This window comes from Thamnophis sirtalis, unplaced genomic scaffold (assembly GCF_051295495.1).
Source record: "Thamnophis sirtalis isolate CommonGarterSnake01/CBP01778 unplaced genomic scaffold, rThaSir2_p1.2 scaffold_11, whole genome shotgun sequence".
Classification (NCBI taxonomy): Eukaryota; Metazoa; Chordata; class Lepidosauria; order Squamata; family Natricidae; genus Thamnophis; species Thamnophis sirtalis.
Genome location: NW_028261391.1, coordinates 25,758,238 through 25,778,786, shown reverse-complemented (window position 1 = coordinate 25,778,786; position 20,549 = coordinate 25,758,238). Strand labels below are relative to the sequence as shown.

General features: G+C 38.5%; 2 protein-coding genes across 2 annotated transcripts; one reads left to right on the top strand and one right to left on the bottom strand.

Annotated features, from left to right (window-relative positions):
* Window positions 1-5,239: 5,239 nt before the first annotated feature.
* Window positions 5,240-7,058, bottom strand: LOC148043565 (arylacetamide deacetylase-like; the record flags this gene model as incomplete). The annotated part of the gene is made up of 2 exons (XM_087726070.1): window positions 5,240-6,079; window positions 6,879-7,058. Coding segments are annotated over 2 exons (789 nt in total), but the record flags the coding sequence as incomplete, so codon positions are not given.
* Window positions 7,059-10,052: 2,994 nt separating this feature from the next.
* LOC148043564 (arylacetamide deacetylase-like) lies at window positions 10,053-18,474 on the top strand. Its single transcript, XM_087726140.1, has 6 exons — window positions 10,053-10,196; window positions 12,379-12,399; window positions 14,585-14,789; window positions 15,885-15,954; window positions 16,634-16,805; window positions 17,608-18,474. The coding sequence occupies exons 1-6, from the start codon at window positions 10,062-10,064 to the stop codon at window positions 18,214-18,216; spliced, it is 1,212 nt and encodes a 403-aa protein (XP_087582266.1). The 5' UTR covers window positions 10,053-10,061; the 3' UTR covers window positions 18,217-18,474.
* Window positions 18,475-20,549: the final 2,075 nt, after the last annotated feature.

Here is a 20,549-nt window from a genome sequence, read left to right as displayed (position 1 = left end):
TTCTTTGGATTTTCCCATTTAGCTGAGTTTTTCAGTACTCCAATGTCCTATTCTTTTTTATTGGGGATATATTTATGAATTTATTTTTAAACAACAGGCCAGAACCTGTTCATATTAATAAGTGGGAAATCTGTTGGACATAAAACTTATTTTTAAAGTATCATTATATAGAACTCTTTTTAGTAGTCTGGATTATGAAAGAATTGCAGGAAAATATTAGATAAGACAGAAATCAGATAAAATAGGGATGGTGGTGGTGAATCAACTTCTTGTTTCTTGCCCATGTTTTGTTACAAACTACTCTAACTGCTGCCTGCTGCCTGCTGCCTGTTCCAGGATCAGAGCTAGTCTATATTTGAATGGCCTGAAGGTGTGTTAACATTCAAGGAAGCTGAAGCTGCAATCTAGGAAATTCAGTTCTTGGCCCTCTAAGTACTTGGAAAATAGACCACCTGTGAACCATATGCAAAACCATCCTGATCGCCATATAGAAGAAAGTATGAAATAGGCTTGTATAAATCATTTGGTGGGATTTCAAAGCATTGGAAAGTTGTGGGAATACTTTGGAACATCTGCTTATAAGATTTTTTTTACAACCCCTGGTGAGCCCCAATTATGGGAGGAAGCTAACTGCTTCCATCATCTGTCAATCGGCTCATCACAAGAGTCCATCACGACAGAAACCCAATATTTTTACTGTTGCCTTTGTTATATTTGTGTTTTTTTTATTTGTGCTGATAAATAAATAAAGGGAGACTAGTATAGATCTATTTCAAGCTATTTAGCTCTCATCAGCTAGCCATACCCTTGCTGGGAATCGAACCTGTGCTCTATTGCCTCTTAGGCAGATGTGTTAACCATTGAGCTACAGAGCTCGACTCCTTATCAGCCAGGCCAGGGTGAAAGGTATATATTTAAAGTCACAACCCCTGGTATGCCCAAATATGGGAGGAAGGTCACACTTCCATTCTCTGCCTTCGGCTCGTCACAAGAGACCATCCAGACAGAAACCCAATATTTTTTACTGTTGCCTTTTTGTTACATTTGTTATATTTGTGCTGATAAATAAATAAAGGGAGACTAGTATAGATCTATTTCAAGCTATTTAGCTCTCATCAGCTAGCCATACCCTTGCTGGGAATCGAACCTGTGCTCTATTGCCTCTTAGGCAGATGTGTTAACCATTGAGCTACAGAGCTCGACTCCTTATCAGCCAGGCCAGGGTGAAAGGTATATATTTAAAGTCACAACCCCTGGTATGCCCAAATATGGGAGGAAGGTCACCTGGTAACAATGAAGGACTAGCCCATGGTGCCCCTGCCAGAGAAAATGGAACTCGAGAGCCCATTTTTGCTGGCAGAATGCTTGGGCTGCCACAGGCACCCCTGACACAAGTGACATCAAGCTGGCAATGGCCACCCCGCCCATGCCTACTCTGATCCCCCAAGGTCAAACACAATCCTGATGCGGCCCTCAAGTAAATCGAGTTTGACACCCCCGGAAATATAGTCTTGATGGAATATGACTCTTATCCTGGAACAGCTTCACTACTGTGATATAAACAAATAAAATGGTGAAAGAAAATATTATGATGTTGGTGATGGGATATGACTGAATGTTTTCTTTTTAAATATGTTTAACTCATTCACAACAAACTTTCACCAGGCCTCTGAGTAATATGAATAATATGAAAAGCCTTGATAAAACTAATCATAGTATAGAAGCAAGACTGTATCATTATAACATCCAGTATTGGTTTCATACCAAGTTCAAATTCCATATGTTAGTACTTAAATACCAGAAATCAATTGCAAAAAGAACTTATTAGAAAGAGATTGAAGAAAAATCTTAATATAGATGTCTGTATAACATCAAATAACTTAAATAATGTCATTTGGTCTGTTATTCACCCATGGCTTTCTGGTAAGCTAAATATCATATAGATGTAGAACTGTTAGGGTAATAATTTTGTGTGTGTGTGTGTGTTTATTTGTATGCAGCCCTTTTCCCTGGGGGGGACTCAGGGCGGCTCACAATCAAAAGGAGGGGGGAAAACAGACTTTTACATATAGACAGTACATAATTAAAATGCAACATTCATACCATTTGGGCGGGTCACAATCTTTAGCCCCAGGCCTGACGGGATAGCCAGATTCTAAGGGCTGTGCGGAAGGTCTGGAGGGTGGTGAGGGTATGAAGCTCCATGGGGAGATCGTTCCATTGGGTCGGAGCTACCACCGAGAAGGCTCTCCTCCGCGTGGTGGCCAGTCGGCATTGGCCAGCGGATGGAACTCAGAGGAGGCCTAAACGATGAGATCTAATGGGCCGTGTGGAGGTGATCGGCAGTAGGCGGTCTCTCAAGTACCCAGATCCACTACCATGAAGGGCTTTATAGGTGGCAAGTAGCACTTTAAAGCGTATCCGGAGATCGACAGGTAGCCAGCGCAGCTCGCGGAGGATAGGTGTTACGTGGGTGAAGCGAGGTACACCCACAATTGCTCGCGCGGCTGCATTCTGGACTAGCTGAAGTCGCCGAATACTCCTCAAGGGCAGCCCCATGTAGAGCAATAGCAATAGCAATAGCAATAGCAGTAGACTTATATACCGCTTCATAGGCCTTTCAGGCCTCTCTAAGCGGTTTACAGAGAGTCAGCATATTGCCCCCAACAATCTGGGTCCTCATTTTACCCACCTCGGAAGGATGGAAGGCTGAGTCAACCCTGAGCCGGTGAGATTTGAACCGCTGACCTGCTGATCTAGCAGTAGCCTGCAGTGCTGCTTTTAACCACTGCGCCACCTTGGCTCTAGAGCACATTGCAGTACTCCAGCCTAGAGGTCACAAGGGCACGAGTGACTGTTGTGAGAGCCTCCCGGTTCAGGTAGGGGCGCAACTGGTGCACCAGGTGAACCTGGGCAAATGTCCCCCTGGTCACAGCTGACAAATGGTGTTCGAAAGTCAGCTGTGGGTCCAGGAGGACTCCCAAGTTGCGGACCCTGTCTGAGGGGTATAATGTTTGACCCCCCCCAGCCTGAGAGATGGAATATTTGCCAAATTGGCGGGAGGGAAACACAACAGCCACTCGGTCTTATCCGGGTTGAGCACGAGTTTGTAAGCCCTCATCCAGTCCCTAATGGCTTCAAGTCCCTGGTTCATCACATCCACCACTTCATTGAGTTGGCACGGGGTGGACAGATACAGCTGGGTATCGTCCGCATACTGGTGGTATTTTATCCCGTGCCGCCGAATGATCTCGCCCAGCGGTTTCATGTAGATGTTGAAAAGTAGGGAAGACAGGACCGAACCCTGCGGCAACCCATATGTTAGGGGCCTAGGGTTCGATCTCTGCCCCCCAACTAACACCGACTGCGACCTGTCCAAGAGGTAAGAGGAGAACCACTGTAGAACAGTGCCTCCCACCCCCACCTCTCGCAGTCGTCGCAGAATGATACCATGGTCAATGGTATCGAAAGCCACTGAGAGGTCAAGGAGAACCAGGATGGAGGCATGGCCTCGATCCCTGGCTCTCCAGAGGTCATCGGTCAATGCGACCAAAGCGGTTTCTGTGCTGTAGCCCGGTCTGAAGCCGGACTGGAATGGGTCAAGATAGCTGGTTTCCTCCAAGGCCCGCTGGAGCTGAAAGGCCACCACCTTCTCAACAACCTTCCCCATAAAGGGGAGGTTGGAGACTGGACGGTAATTGTTAAGAACGGCTGGATCCAGAGATGGTTTCTTCACTTCTAATAGAAGTGATTCCATATCTAGCTGTTTTGAAATCACATCTGAAATATTCAAATATACTTTGTTGACATCTAGTTGGCTGTGATGTAAAGTAAGATAAATATTAAAACTGGAGATGTGAACCTGCAGAACTTTATAAGGAAATTACTATATATCTCCTATTATTATACTTCTTTTCCACCCACTTAATAATAAGCAGAACCACTTTATTATGAAGTCTCATTCCTAACCTTCATGGCATTTCAGAACAATGTGGTGTCTAGTAGTATCAAAAGCTACCAAGAAGCCCCAATGCATCAGGAGACATGAACTGTTCCATGTCCAATTCTCATAAAAGTCATCTAACAGGAAACCAGTGTAATCCATTTCATGCTCTGGAAGAGCAGGCTACTTAAGAAAACTATAGGCATTTGTGATTCCTTCCCATTTGATTTTTTTTTTTTGCCCCGCACAACAGTTGCTGATTACACAATAACCTCGAAAGGTGCGGGAGCAGAAGAAAGGGGATGCTATGTAATTTTTGGAGTACTGAAGCCATCGTTGAACAGAGCAGCACAGCAGCAAAAAGGCAAGAGATGTTTTTCCTTCAGAGAGAGTAGAAAGTGCAACGAAACAAAAGTATAGAGATTCAGTAAGAAAAAGCCAAACTTGGAAAGGTGAAAGGGATCTACATGTTAGCAGTAACAACAGAGAAGAAAAAAAATCACAGAGAAATTAACACAGAATACATTCTGTAAGAGAAAAACATTCCCATGTATTAATAACAGTGAATAGTCCAGAAGTAATAATAATAAAGTGTGGAGGCAATTGTAATAGTAATAATATAGAGATAATAGAAGCAGAATGCTGTACAGATATATATTTGCAAAACTTATACATCAAAAGTCCAGCACTTTTTTTCTTAACCTCTCTTGAGTTTGGGTCAATCTAATTGAATATGGTTTAAAAAAGAATCTTTAACGTATACCCAAGTCAGAAATCTGGATGAAATGGATCTAGAAAATCTAGTACAGTGTTCTACTTGCAATCCCACCATTTTTGGATTATCTCTCCTAAAAAGAGAAAATTGGAGACTGATTAAATAAGCTGGATCTAAGGATGCCTCCTCAGGACCATATCTATCTAACTGATCCAGCAGCTCACCATGGGAAGTAGTATTGAAGTAGTTTGTATAATACATCTCAGAGAACATTTTATTCATTTTTTCTGAATCAACAAGCCAACCTGAATCCCAGATGAATTTATAGGCACTATCACACCCATTTCCTTCAACACCATCCATGCAAAATCCAATCAAGAGAAACCAAGAGGTTTTATTCATGAAATTCTACTCAAGAACTTACAATGGTCTGCAGCCAGATATTCACACTAGTTGCTTCCCAAAAGGAACAAGTTACCTTAAAAAGCCCACTGGAACACATTTCCCTGGTGCCAAAAGAATATAGAAATGAATCATGACTTTTAAAGCAATCCTGAATAACATTAAGATCAAGTCTATGATTTCACAAATAAAATGGTGAAAAACTTTATTTTTCATTTTAAATTAATCATTTAATGGTTATACAAGTCTCCCACATATTCTACCAAGCTTCTCATACGTATTCAAACAGCAGGAAACAAGAGATTCTATATCAAGTATAATAACTGCAGACTTACAGTGTCAAATTTATTGACCAAAAAGATAATGTCCCTGAAAAAAATAATATTAATTGAGGTGGTATGGGTGTATTTTCACAGGTTCTTATTCAGCCACTCAATGTAGTTGTTAGCCATTCTGTGTCCTATATTTTGGGCAAAAGCGCCTGTAATAAATGTTACAACACCATGCAAAGCATTGTCAACATGTTCGTGTGTTACCTCAACTCCTGCTTCCCTAAGACGGGAAACATACATAATTCCATCATCCCTCAAGACATCATATTGACAATTCATGATATATGTAAGTGGTAAGCCCTGAAGCTTGATGTCCTCAACTAAAAGTGGTCCGTTCCTTGGATCCAGTAAATCTGGATATTTGTGTCCAGTTTTGGAATTTCTATGTGATGGGTCAGTGTAAATGTGGCCTTTTTTAAATATTTCAGGGAGCCACTTACTCCAGTTTACAAACTTAAACAGATGGTTGAACTCTGCAGGAACATGTTGTTTGGTCTCTAAAGCTTTGGAAAAAGATTCATCTGATGTAATATATTCACTGAGGAATCTTATTACTAATGTTTTAGACAGAGTTGGTATGTTTTTATTATCCTGATAGGATGGCAATTCTAGATCAATACTCTGAAGACCAGGATACAATAAAGCTTGAATCTTGAATTTAGTTCTGACATCAGGGTCATCTAGAAGCTAGAAAAGAAAAGTATTTATTAGAAATATTTTTCCTGTGAAAGATGGACTATTTAATATGTTTCATATTTCATAATATAAGCAAAACATCCATTAAAATTTCAAAGTTTATACATTTTATATCTCTTATTCAAAATTATAGGGGAAAACCCTAAATGATATGTTTTCACAGTATTTGTAATCTGGCAATTTTCTATAGCACTGACTTTTGAGGAAAATTGCAAATAAAATACTGGAAGATATGTTACTTTGATGGTATTGTTCATTTTGCTTTATTCTTGAAATGGGGCTGAAATTACATTTTTCACAATGAAATAACCATTGCAAGGTGCTGTCTAGTGGATTTCCTCCTGAATCAATTGTCTTGGGCTCATTTCAACATGGTAGATGGCCTGTATGGACTTCTTGCTCCGGGCAAATCAGCAAACTAAAAATCTAGGACTTTCTTTTAAAATGCTAGATATCCACTTTTACCCATCTAATGCGAAAAGGCCCAGCAGTTGCCCTGATTGCTAATTGCTGCAGCTAGTTCTTATTTATACCCCAAGGTGATAGACTACGTGATAATTTCAGGTAGTCGGGGTTCAATCAACATGCATAATTCTATGATCCTCCATTTGGATATCTTAGAAGATCCTGAATCTTTCAGGGTTATTAAAAATTATGACTTCCTGCTCTTAGGTGTACAGTGTGAAAAGCCCCAATGTAAATAAATTAGTATCAGCATAGTTTGAGATAACAGAGATAAGTAACATGTATAATTCCATTTTGGATTTACTTTCAAATGGGTAATTCTTACCTGCTGGGTTACAGCTGCAGCTAAGCCACCTCCTGCGCTGTCCCCTGCAATGCCGATGCGGCTTGGGTCTACATTATATTTTTCCAGAATGCTGCTTTGTAGAAAGTATTTTGATACTGAGTACACGTCTTCAAATGCAACTGGGAACCGATATTTTGGAGCTAGTCTGTAACTTTTGGGAATTGATTAAAAAGACAATGACAGAAATTTATATATTCCCTGTGTTGATAAAACAAAATTAATTTATCACTAGAATTACACTATTGATACCAAATTTAAAAAGGTGGTTTTCTTTGATGTAGAATTTGTTTCATTTTTTTTAAATTCCTGACTTATTTTGTGCTAAACGATCAATAAAAATTCGTTCCCTTTTACCGACTAATTCTAATCTGGTCTCTTTTGTCAGTAGAATAATTAAACTTCATAGCAAGTTATGCTTTATGGAAGCTATTAAATTATATGGAATAATCTGAGACATAATAATCTTTAACTTTGAAAAATACCAAAAATATTGCAAAATGTAGATTTTAGGCTGTTAAAATAATTTGTGTACTGCATTTTATGCATTTAAATACCATTATACCGTCTTCCAATCATATTCTGTTTATTTACAATTTACAAAAAGTATAAAAAACAGTAAATGTAAAACTATACTAGCTATCCATTATAAATACAAAATAATACTTATAGCACAGCATATGCAAGGAAGTATAATTTAGCAACCAATAACTATATATATATAGAGGAGAAGGTAATCCAAACATGGTTTCAGTAGGGACAGATGCAGGCCAGATGGAAAAAAGATCAGAAAATTGGTATCATGCAAAATGTTACATAATGTTGTAATATAAATGGATTCTGAAACAGAATTAGTTAAAGACTGTATGATAAAGTGGGCACAAAATTTTGAAGAGCCAATAGCTGCTAGAAGGCAAAAATGTCCCTGTTTTTGAAAAAAATGAGTGGAAAATGGGCAGTTTTTGCAAAAACGGAAGCATTTTTCCCTTCCAGCAGCCCCGCTGAAGCATGTGCTTCTGGAGGCTGGAGGAAGGCAAAAACAACTCTGTTTTGTGAAAAAAACACCCCATCCCTGTGACCTCTCTGGGACTGACATGCACACACCATTAAAAAGGGGGAAAATCACTTTTTTAAATGAAGATTGTTGTGCACATGTCAGAACAGAAAATAAATATGGTGGCACCCAGGATAGAATTGGTACAATTACATGTTCAGCAAAGTTATTACCTGTTTGGCCAAACCGGTGTGAATCAGTAGGAACCCATCACTGGTTATGGGATTTCTTATGAATGTCTATGGGGTTTCCTTGAAAGAAAGTCCTCTCATTTGACAATTAAAGGCAATCTTTTAATTTTAATCTATGAAGCCACAATTAAAAATAAAAACAGAGATATCAATGGCTCAAAAAAATTTCTTTGGGAAAGGAGCATGTCACTATTATATATGGACAATGTATATGTATATTTAATTAAGAAATATGCAGAATGAATAACTAGGAATGCCATTGTGCAAACCCAAGCTTAGTGGTTAATTTTTGAAGTGTTGTGTAAATGTAGGAAATTGCATTCAGTGCTGAAAATCAGTAACTGTTAGCATACAAACAACATTTCCTCGATTAGGGGATACTTCATACAATCACTCATATCCCTTCTGGTCTGCCTACTGCAATGAGGCTGCCCTTGAAGACTACTGGTAAAATTCAACTGGTGCAGAAGGCAGCAGCATAGACATGCCTCAGAATGCCCATGTAATGGCCCTCTTTTGTGAGCTGCTTGTTCCCTTGTATGACTCACAGCTTTACATGTCAAAGATGCACCACTTTCCTCCCATAGAAACTGCCCAATCCTGTCTGGCAGGATTGCCACAAAGAAGAGGGAGTCAAACTATTCTCCAGGGCACTTGAGGGTAGAACAAGAAGCAATTGGTGGAAACTAATCAAGGAGAGAAGCAACTTAGAACTGAGGAGAAATTTCCTGACAGTTATAACAATTAATCAGTGGAACAGCTTGTCTCCAGAAGTTGTGAATGCCCCAACACTGGAAGTCTTTAAGAAGATGTTGGATAGCCATTTGTCTGAAATCGTATAGGGATTCCTGCCTAGGCAGGGGGTTGGACTAGAAGACTTCCAAGGTCCCTTCCAACTCTGCTATTTTATTGTATTATTGTATTTTTATCTTTTGCTTTTTTTCTTGTTTATAATATTTTTAAACAATTTGTAAACCACCCAGAGTGACAGGGAGTTGGGAAAACTAATAATAATGTTGATCAAGATTCAATCAAATCAAAGTTTATCAATATGTAGCTGGTTTTAATTTCCATACCAGAAAGCCTTGGGTGGCACTTAGAAAATCTGTACTTTTGACAAAAATTATGTCAATCACAAAAAACACTTTGCTTGAATGATACATATACTATGCTAATACATATTGACTTCCTAGGTTCTTGGGAACAAGTCAATAAGAATAAAGATTAACACCAGCTAAAGAACTATTAGTGGTGATTTCACATAACTTAGAATCATCATTATCATTCAACCAAAGTAAATTTGCTCTTAACTAATCTTGCTTAGATAGCAGAATGCAGAGGATTCTTTAACCATATTATTAAATATATTTGGGATAATTAATTTATTTTAATAATTAATATATTTTATTAAATATTAAATATTATTTATTAAAGGCAAGAGAACAGCCCAGAAGAAGGCAGTAACTAATCACTTCTGTAACGAAGAAAACTGCTCATTGTTATGGCATCTGTTTTTATCAATCTGAATCATAGGATTTTTCTATTGCTTTCTCCTTTCTAAATACATCAGTTCTACTTTCTCTCAAGGAACTTTGCCACTTATAATTTCAGTTCTGCAATTCAAAGGTAATTTCCAAGGCAAAGTGAAGAAAATGTGTTGCAATCCTTAATTATTGGAATATAGAAAAAAATTCCTGAAAAACTACTTTTGTAATTGTCAAGAACTGTCTAATCCTGTAATTTACAAAGCAAAATAGGTTCTATCAACTGAAAATTTGTGAATATTTAACAAAATGCCTCTGGCACTAATTTTACTATTGAGATCAAGTGAAATGCTTGATCAGCTGACTTGTCAGTATTGCAATCCTCCTGAGATTAGTCAGTAAAAGCTAGAGTTGAATAAAATAGCCCAAGTAAAAGATGGCAGGAAAATTCTTCTGCCTTCTGGTAGCTTCAACTTTGATAGCCTACTACATCTACCAGCCTTTACCAGAGAATGTGGAGGAACCCTGGAAGCTGATCCTTTTGGATGCTAGCATTAGAAGCCTAAACCATGCAGTAAGTTGAGACATTTATTTCCTCTGCTTATGCCTGAGAATGCTTGAAGGTGAAAGTTGTGCTTTTAGGGAAATAAGATAATGCCAGAGAAAACAACAACCAAAAAATAAGAATGCTAACGATCTGTAAAATGCCTTCATCACACTGAAAGCAGATACTGAATATTATGGTTTATTATATGAAGAGCTATGGAATTTATGTATTTTTCTACACTTTTTCTGGATTTAATCTTAAAAATATAATAAAATCAGGAGCAACTTCCTTTCTATATTTTAGAAACTTTTCCTTTTACAAAATATTTTCTTCCCGAACATTAGACTCTGAGCAGGATGTTTTTTATATTAGATATAATATATGTTTCAGACCTTCAAGAGAGCCAGTTTGGTTTAGTGCTTAAGGGACTAAGCTAGAAACCGGGAGAGTGAATTCTAGACCAGCCTTAGGCATGAAAGCCACCTGTGTGATCAATTCCTACTGTAACTAAATGGATCAATTCTTGGTTGATCCAGAATAAAATAGGCTCTGCACTTCCAGGCAAATGCTAGGGGAGGGGGGGGAGAAAGAAAGAAACTTCTTTCACTTCTTATCTTCTTTTTTTTACTCTTTTTTCTCACCGTCTCATTATTTCCAGATTGCAATGCTTAACTGGTAATGCAGGTAATGTATTTTGTCTGTTTGTTTTATTCTGTGCCTGCATGCAGAGAGGGAAATCCTTATTTGTATTTCTTTGGCCTCCACAAGTCCTCCCAAATAGGGAAATCTTAGAGTAAATACTCATTGTTTAGTATACATTGTTTCTGCATTTTAGCTGTTCATGTCCACCCAGTGCACTGAAATGGATTAGTCTTTTTGCATGCTGCTACATGAACAGCCTTCTAATTTTCTGTTGAGGTGTGCAAACATCTTCGCTGGGAATGAATTTGCAGCTTATCAGTTTTCATCTACCTGTGGGTGCTTGCAAAGGGAAAGAAAACAAGTACCTTGCATTTTCAGAGAGTGATTTGATTTGAGCCAAGTTTATTCTACCTGTTTGGCAAGTGCAATTTATAGAGTAATGTTACAAATGTAGTCTAATAACAATGTCCCATGGCAATAATACCCTCCCCTTGGTCCTACCCAGAGTACCCTTTGCTTTATCTATTAGTAGAAGATATAGTATTAGTAAATTATTAGTCCTACAGGGCTCCTTCCATCTTTTTGCAATCTTTCTTGAGAGTTCACTTCTGCTTTATCCAACTGCAAACCTTTTTCTACATTTCTGCTTTTTTTCTGACCAGGTCAGTGCTTTTTAAGTACAAGCTGAAGGCATTTTACTAGAACACAGTACTTCTCAGATCAGTGTTTCTCCTTTACCTAAAACACCTGCCATTGTTGCACGAAATCATGAGAATAAGGCATAAAAGGAAGCCAGGACAAAAAGTAGAATAGAGTCATTTGTCAGAAAGGGAAGAAAGATACCATTCAAAGTGAGACTAGGTGGGAATAGAGTAAAGTAAAGTAGTTTGTTCTGAAAATATACACAGAGGCTTGATGATTAAAATGATTAAAAAACAGGAGAAAGTTGTTTTGTGCATAAGTTGAATGAACATATAACATGTGCTTGGGGCAGCTGTGCTATTGGTGGCTGATTATCCCAGTGCTTAGTCCTATAGTGTATACCTACCTTCTAAGTTCCAAAAGTCAGCTAAAGTTAAGGTGATAGATTTAGACAATATTCAAAATCCCACTTGTCCACAGAGGTCACATCATAACCAATCACTCACTCTTAATTCAGAGGGTTGTTGCGAGGATAACACAAGGAGGGACACCCATGTTACCCATCTTTCAGGGGAAACTAAAGCTATAATAAAAATAATGGCAGACAGAATGATATATTGGATTGGTGCTGGATTAACAGTGGACAATTTGCCTAACTTTACATACAGGATGGTAGAATTTTGCCACATTCAGAGAAACACCTTCATATTGACCTGATAATATTAGCTGCACTTGAAAAAGGTCACTATTTCCCAGATATTTTATTAAGTAAGGTGCAGGGGTGGGTTTCAGCTGGCTTGCACTGGTACGGGTGTACCAGTTGGTGAAATTTAGCTTACCTTCCTGTTAGATATCTCCCCCTCCCCGCTGACAGACTGACAGAGGTTTCCACCAACGTCCTCTGTTCCGGCGGGAACAGCAGTTGAATCTCATTGGTCAAAAGGTCTTGTTGTTACCAAACCTTTGTGTGCCTCCTTTACCCGATCGAACACTGGCGACGAAGATTGGATTGGAAGGCAACTAGGCAAACAAAGAGAGCAAATGAAGTCTTGCAAGTACATCCGGCCCAGAGCATCCCGTGAGGCATCGATCAAACCATCGCGGAACACCCAGAGAGAACCAGAATGGCTATGCACGCCCCACCAACTCCGTACAATCAAGCTACTGAACACTGGGAATCATACATGCTCAGCCAAAGAGGTATTGGGCAGGGTGGATTGGGGTGACTGGACAGCAAGGCTGGTTGGTTAACTCCTAGCTCAGCACTCCACCCCTTGCCCTATCTCCAACAAAAGCCCCGCCAAGCTGCTGATGGGCCAGCACCTGCAAACTACCCTGGGCGGACTGCACCCACTCTACTACAGCCTAGCAACCTGGGGGCACCTCCCCGCACTTTTGGGGAATGTGACCTTGTTTGGGCTCAGAATTTTACAGGGGATCCGAAGTGGGTGCCAGCCACCATCACTGCTGTAACAAGTCCCTGCCCTTACAGGGTCACGCTCACAGATGGCACCAAGTAGAGGCACCATGTGGATCAGGTGAGGCGCTGCCTTCTACATGAGACCTGTGCTCAATCCGGCCTGTCGAGTCCGGCCGCTTTCGTCCAGCAGCTGGCCCACAATTCCTCCATTGAATGCGGCTCCGTTTGAGGCCTTCAACCAGTCAGGCCTTCCCTACTCTGCTACCGCCTTCCGACAGCCGTACCAAGTTCCATCTCCATCTGTCAATGCTCCTCCTGGGTTTCCCCACCATAAGGCCTTCGCCTAATCAGGCCTCGCCTATCCTGCCACTGCCTACTGTCAGCCACAATCTGGTTCATCTCCATCGTACAGGCCCCCTCACCCTGTCCGCATGCTTTCCCCTTTCCGCCCCTCCCCTGATGAGCTTCGACCATTTCTGCCAAGGAGAGCGGAAGCCCTTTGCCTCCCCCTCCCCTCTCTCCCGTTCCCTCCCGCCAGGCCTTTGCTGTACCCCCGGCCAGCCCAGGGGAGCTCAAGAGGAGGCGGAGGTGGAGCGTTTCCTCAGCCCAGCCAGCTGCATGCACCCTTCCCCCCCTCACAACAAGCCAGCGATGGCCTCGCCAAGGCGGCTCTGATGGGGCTGCGGCAGCAGTGTCAGCCTGAGGTGTAGCCTGGCTGGGGCGGCCCCTGGGTGCCCCGTGAGGCGGCACACCAAGGACTTCTCCTCCTGGACGTCTCACTCTCCTGGGCCACTGACTTAGGGAGCCCGAGCGCAGTCCTCCAAGGAGATGCTCAACAACTTCCACGAGGCTGACAGCACCAGCACTGTCTCCCCAAACCAGCCTCGCCCTGCCCAGCAGCCCCAATCCTGACCAACAGCAGCACCCACCTGCTGCCCCATTACGTCCAGACTGGGCCACAGCAATGCGTGGCTGGGTACAGCTAGTACTAGAATAAATTATTAATTTTCTATCTACCTCCTGTGATCATGAATCACAGAACAGTTATATTTTTAATTCCTTCTCTATCCTATTATATTTTGATATAATTACAATTTGTATAGTTAGCTTTTAAATTTGAATCTTTCTCTATTCTGACTATTGAGGTCCAGATATCATATTTCATATTCTCCATTATTATTTATGTCTTTATTACTTTATCACCTCCCTGTTTTCTCTCATATTACAGAATTTCTTGCTTGGTATTTCCAGTATAAGCAGGTCCCTGAAATGATGGACTCCATAACCATGAATTCCTTTCAGAGGAATTCTGAAATCTCATGGGTCCTATCCAGGGCAACAGATGCTGGCCTTTCTTTGAAGCAAAAATAATTCTTTTTTTTTTTTGCATGATATTTTCACAATATTTTTCTCCTCACATCTGTGTCTGGTGCATATCAGCCTTTTTCAGTGTATATACTGTGTGAGTGCTAGATTAGCTCATTAATCGTATTGTTATTCTGCTCCTTGTGGGATCCAGTTGGGTGCTTTCTTGCTCTTCCATGAGCCTCTTCTGATGGATTGCCTGTCTGGCCCCTAGCAATTGCTGGCCAGATTGAGAAACACTTGTTTACAGAAAAGAAATGGAGTTTAGAGTTCTATGAAGCCTTTGCTTAGCACAAGGATGTTAACATTTCTTTTGTTTTGCAGGCCACAATTGTGGAGATAGTTGGGTGTTGGACACTTTATGGATGTTCTAAATCTGTATACAATTGCTACATATACACCTCCTACATCTGATGAAAAAGTCATTGTAACAGACACAGAATTTAGCCATGTTCCAGTACGTCTTTACATTCCTACAAAGCAGTCAGATGTCTTGAAAAGAGCAGTGATTTTCATCCATGGAGGTGGATGGTGTACAGGATCAGCAAGTAAGCATAAGTATTTTATTCCACTACTTTGGGTCTCAAATAAAAAATGAATCTATTTATTGTGACGTCCCAGGGCTTTCATTGAGCCATAACATAGATAGCCAACCTTCTTGGTGGTTATTTAATTAATATTTTAAAACCATCCTGATGATTCTCACAATATGAATCACATCGAGGGTACAAGATTGTCAAAAGGTAAATTGATGAGGTTGTGCCCCCCCCCCAAATTCTCTAGCTCTTGCCAATTTATCTGTTTGCCAATTTCAATTTACCATGTAATCTGAGCAGTAGGGGAAAATGAAGTACTAAGTTGCTGCCATCCCATTATTTTCATTTCCTAGAGATATTTATGGGATGTAGGGATTCTCAGACATAAAAGAAGCTTTTACTTTGTTGTAGCATGTTAGTTTCCCATCAGAAAAAAAAAATCCCACTCCTTTCACATCTGATAGAGCATTGAGCTTCACAAAGATGAAGGAAGACACACCCCAGGTACACTAAAACTGCTTAATCGATGTAAAAGTATTCTTACATCAACCTAAAGATGGGAATGTTTAAAACTCATTTTAAAAAAATATTCTCTTCCTGTTGACTACTTGCTTCTCTGTTTTGGTAGTTTTTCTTGGCAGCCTCAGCAAGAGCAGAATCATTCTAAGGAATCCCTGAATGGTAGAGATTAGAACCATTTATCCCTGCTTCAATAATTTTATGATGCTCCCAACATTAATTTCCACTCCCAGAATTCCTCAGCCAGTAAAATTTTTGGCACTGGCATCCACAAATATTCAAGTTGCCAAGACTGGGAAACATTCGAATAGAGATTCATGGAAAGTTCCCAGAAAGTCCCTCCCAAAAGAAACTGAAAACAGCTCATTAGAATTTGTAGGTTTAGGATTTCAAACCTCTCATGAACACGAGGCAGAAACAAGTCTGCCATTCATAAAATGAGCTTGATGTTTCTTAGCTTTCTATGGTAAAATTATAGTCTCACTCTTGTGGTATTCTAAAGCCTTGTTCCATAGTATTTTTGACACTTGTACTGTGTATTTGTATTGCAAGAGTAATAGAAAATGCTTTGCCACTTATTTTTCACAGCCATGAAATCCTATGACCTCTTATCAAGATGGACATCCGAAAGACTAAATGCTGTTGTGGTGTCAGTCGAGTAAGAATGGTGTTTGAAGGAGACATTTTCGTTCATTAATCTTTTCCTAATCTTTTTCTCATAACAAAAAATTAATTAATGGTTGGTAATAGCACAAACTGGTACATTGAAGGCCAACATATATTGTTATTGGTTGTTAAATTATACTTCCTTCTATATGCTGTGCTATAAGTATTATTTTGTATTTATAATGGATAACTAGTATAGTTTTACATTTACTGTCTCATACTTTTTGCAAAGTGTAAACAAATAGAATATGATTGGAAGACTGTATAATAATATTTAAATACATAAAATGAAATGCACAAATCATTTCAACAGACTAAAATCTACATTTTACAATATTTTGGGTATTTTTCAAACTTAAAGACTATTATGTCTCAGATTATTCCATACAATTCATAGTTTCCAAAAAGCATAACTTCCTATGAAGCTTAATTAATCTACTAACAAAAGAGACCAGATTAGAATTATTTGGTAAAAGGGAGAGAAATTTTATTGATCATTTAGCACACAAATAAGTCAGAAATTAAAAAAAAAAAAAAACAAATTCTACATCAAAGAAAACCACCTTTTTAAATCTGGTATCAATAGTATAAATCTAGTGATAAATTATTTTTTTAGCAAAACAGGGAATATATAAATTTCTGTCATTGTCTTTTTAAATAATTCCCAAAAGTTACAGACTAGCTCCAAAATATCGATTCCCAGTTGCATTTGAAGATGTGTACTCAGTATCAAAATACTTTCTACAAAGCAGCATTCTGGAGAAATATAATGTAGACCCAAGCCGCATTGGCATTGGAGGAGACAGCTCAGGAGGTAACTTAGCTGCAGCTGTAACCCAGCAGGTAAGAATTACCCATTTGAAAGTAAATCCAAAATGGAATTATACATGTTATGAATCTCTGTTATTGCAAGCTATCCTGATACTAGTTTAATTGCCCTGGGGCTTTTCACATTATATACCTAAGAGTAGGAAGTCATAATTTTCAATTATCCTGAAAGATTCAGGATCTTCTAAGGAGTCCAAAATGGAGGATCATAGAATTATGCATGTTAATTGAACCTTGACTGTCTGAAATTATCATGTAACCTAATACCTTGGGGTTATAAATAAAAAATACCTGCAGCAATTAGCAATCTTGGCAACTGCTGGGCCTTTTCACATTAGATGGGTAAAACTGGGTTTCTACCATTTTAAAAGAAACTCCTAGATTTTCAGTTTGCTGATTTGCCCAGAGCAAGAAGTGGCATGCAGGCCATCAACCATGGTTGCAATGAAGCCCAAGAAGACAATTGATTCACTCGAAATCCACTAGATAGCACCTTGTCAATGGTTATTTCATTGTGAAAGATGTAACTTTAGCATCATTTCAAGAATAAAGCAAACTCAACAACACCATCAAAGTAACATATCTTCCAGTATTTTATTTGTAATTTTCTTCAAAAGTCATTGCTGTAGAAAAGTGCCAGATTAACAAATACTGTGAAAAACATATCAGTTAGGGGGTTCCTCTATAATTTTGAATAAGAGATGTATAAGCTTTGAAATTCTAATTGTTGTTTTGGTTACATTGCTAAATATGAAACTTATTAAATAGTCCATCTTTCACAGGAAAAATATTTCTAATAAATACTATTTTTTTCTAGCTTCTAGATGACCCTGACGTCAGAACTAAATTCAAGATTCAAGCTTTATTGTACCCTGGTCTTCAGAATATTGATCTGGAATTACCATCCTATCAGGATAATAAAAACATGCCAATTCTGCCAAAAACATTACTAATCAGATTCTTCTGTGAATATTTTCCATCGGATGACTCTTTTTCCAAAGCTTTAGAGACCAACCAACATGTTCCTGCAGAGCTCAACCATTTGTTTAAATTTGTAAACTGTAGTAAGTGGCTACCTGAAAGATTTAAAAAAGGCCACATTTACACTGACCCATCACATAGAAATTCCAAAACTGGACACAAATATCCAGGTTTACTGGATCCAAGGCTCTCACCACTTTTAGTTGAGGACATTAAGCTTCAGGGCTTACCACTTACATATGTCCTCACTTGTCAATATGATGTCTTGAGGGATGATGGAATTATATATGTTTCCCGTCTTAGGGAAGCAGGAGTTAAAGTAGCACACGAACATGTTGACAATGCTGTTCATGGTGTTTTAACATTTATTGCAGGCCCTCTTGCCCCAAATATAGGACACAGAATGGCTAATAACTACATTGAGTGGCTAAATAAGAACCTGTGAAAACACACCTGTACCACCTGAAGATGGTTGACCTTGATTCATTCGGTTTCATTCAATTTCTTTTTTTCAGGGACATTATCCTTTTGGTCAATAAATTTGACACTGTAATTCTGCAGTTATTATACTCGATATAGAATCTCTTGTTTCTTGCTGTTTGAATAAGTATGAGAATCTTGGTAGAATATGTGGGGGACTTGTATAGTCATTAAATGATTAATAATTTAAAATGAAAAATAAAGCTTATGACAATTTCATGTGTGAAAATAAAGACTTGGATCTTGATGTTATTCAGGATTGTTTTAAAAGTCATGATTCATTTCTATACTCTTTTGGCACCAGTTAAATGTGTTCCAGTGGATTTTCTAAGGTAACTAGTTTCTTTTGGGAAGCAACTAGTGTGAATATCTGGCTGCAGACCATTGTAAGTTCTTGAGTAGCGTTTCATGAATAAAAGCTCTTGGTTTCTCTTGATTGGATTTTGCATGGATGGTGTCAAAAGAAATGGGTGTGATAATGCCTATAAATTCATCTTTGATTTAGGTTGGCTTGTTGATTTGGAAAAAATGAATAAAATGTTCTATGAGATATATTATGCCACAAACGTACAGATAGCACTTCAATACTACCTCCTATTGTGAATTGCTGGATCAGTTAGGTAGGTATGCTCATGAACTGGCTTCGTTAGAGCCAGCTTATATAATCAATCTCCATTTTTTTTTCTTTTTAGGAGAGACAATCCAAAAATGGTGGGGCTTCAACTAGAGCACTGTATAGGAACTAGTTTATCTAGATCCATTTCAGCTGAGTTAATACTTGGTGTATGTGTTAAAGATTCTTTTTAAAACCATATTCAATTAGATTGACCCAAACTCAATAAATATTTTAAAAAAGTGCTAGACTTTTGATGTGTAAGACAAGTATATGTGTGCTTCCTATTACCTCTATTCCGTATTTTTATCTATTGCTATTGTTTCTATATTATTGCCATATTTTATTCTATATTATTACAATTATATCTGTACAAGCATTCTACTTCTATTATCCAACACCTGCAGATATGTGTCTGTGTCTTAGTGCAATTCAAGAGCTTTTCTTCTATTGGGTGTATTTTTTTTTAAATGTAGAGTATTAAAGTTTTTTTCATAAAGAGATAGTAGCCAGGGCTATAGGATCAAGACAAGGCAAATATCAGTAAGACTAATGTTTCATTTATCATCTCTCTGGCTATACAGCAAATATACTCATTTTGAAATCAATGGCTTTCATCCAAAAACTCACTGGAAGAGCAGCAGATCCTTTTGATCCTGTAGGGTTTGGGGAATGTTAACGTTGGGAGATACAATATATTTCAAATTGCTCAGCAGGTGGTATGTACTTCAGTCACAGCCTTCAAGGTTTAAAAAAGACCAATCTGCATATTTAATTTTAATATTTTCCTTTACGATTCATTGCCAAGAAGAAATGAGCTTGCTAACATTATTTCATTTCTCACCAATTAATCTGCTCTTGCCTAAAAACAAACAACCCTTTCATTTAACCATTACTCCCTCAATTCATGGGCTCATTATCAGCAGGTATTCTTACAATATTGGTTATGAGATCTCTTATGTTCAGAGTTCACATTCACCCTGAGATTTGAACATGTTCTACTGGGGTTTCAAAGGTCTTTGAGGATCTGACTCTTTGGGAAGGGTCACTGAATCTCCTTTAGAGTTTCCTTTGTTTTCATTGTGTTTTATCATTCTTGGCAGCTTTATCCTGCATTTTTATCTTTTACTTTTTACTTGTTTATAACATTTTAAACAAATTGTAAACCACTCAGGGTGACAGGGAGTTGGGAAAACTAATAATAATGTTGATCAAGATTCAGTCAATGGAAGTTCATCAATATATGAGGGGTTATAAGTGCCATACCAGAAAGTCTTGGGTGGCACATAGAAAATCTGTACATTTGACAAAATTTCTGTCAATCACAAAAAGAATTTTGTTTGGATCGATTCATATGGTATGCCAATATGTATTGACTTCCTAGATTCTTGGAAACAAGTCAGTAAGAATAAAGATTAACATTAGCTAAAGAATTGTTAGTGGTGATTTCACATAAATTTGAGTCATCATCATCATCATCATTCAACCAAAGTAAATTTGCTCTTAACTAGTCATGCTTAGCTAGCAGAATGCAGAGGATACGTAAAACATATTTTTAAATGCATTTGAATAATTAATTTATTTTAATAATTAATATGTTTTAATTAAATATTATTTATTAAAGGCAAGAGAACAGTTCAGAAAAGGGCAATAATAAATTTCTGTAAGCAAGAAAACTGCTCAGT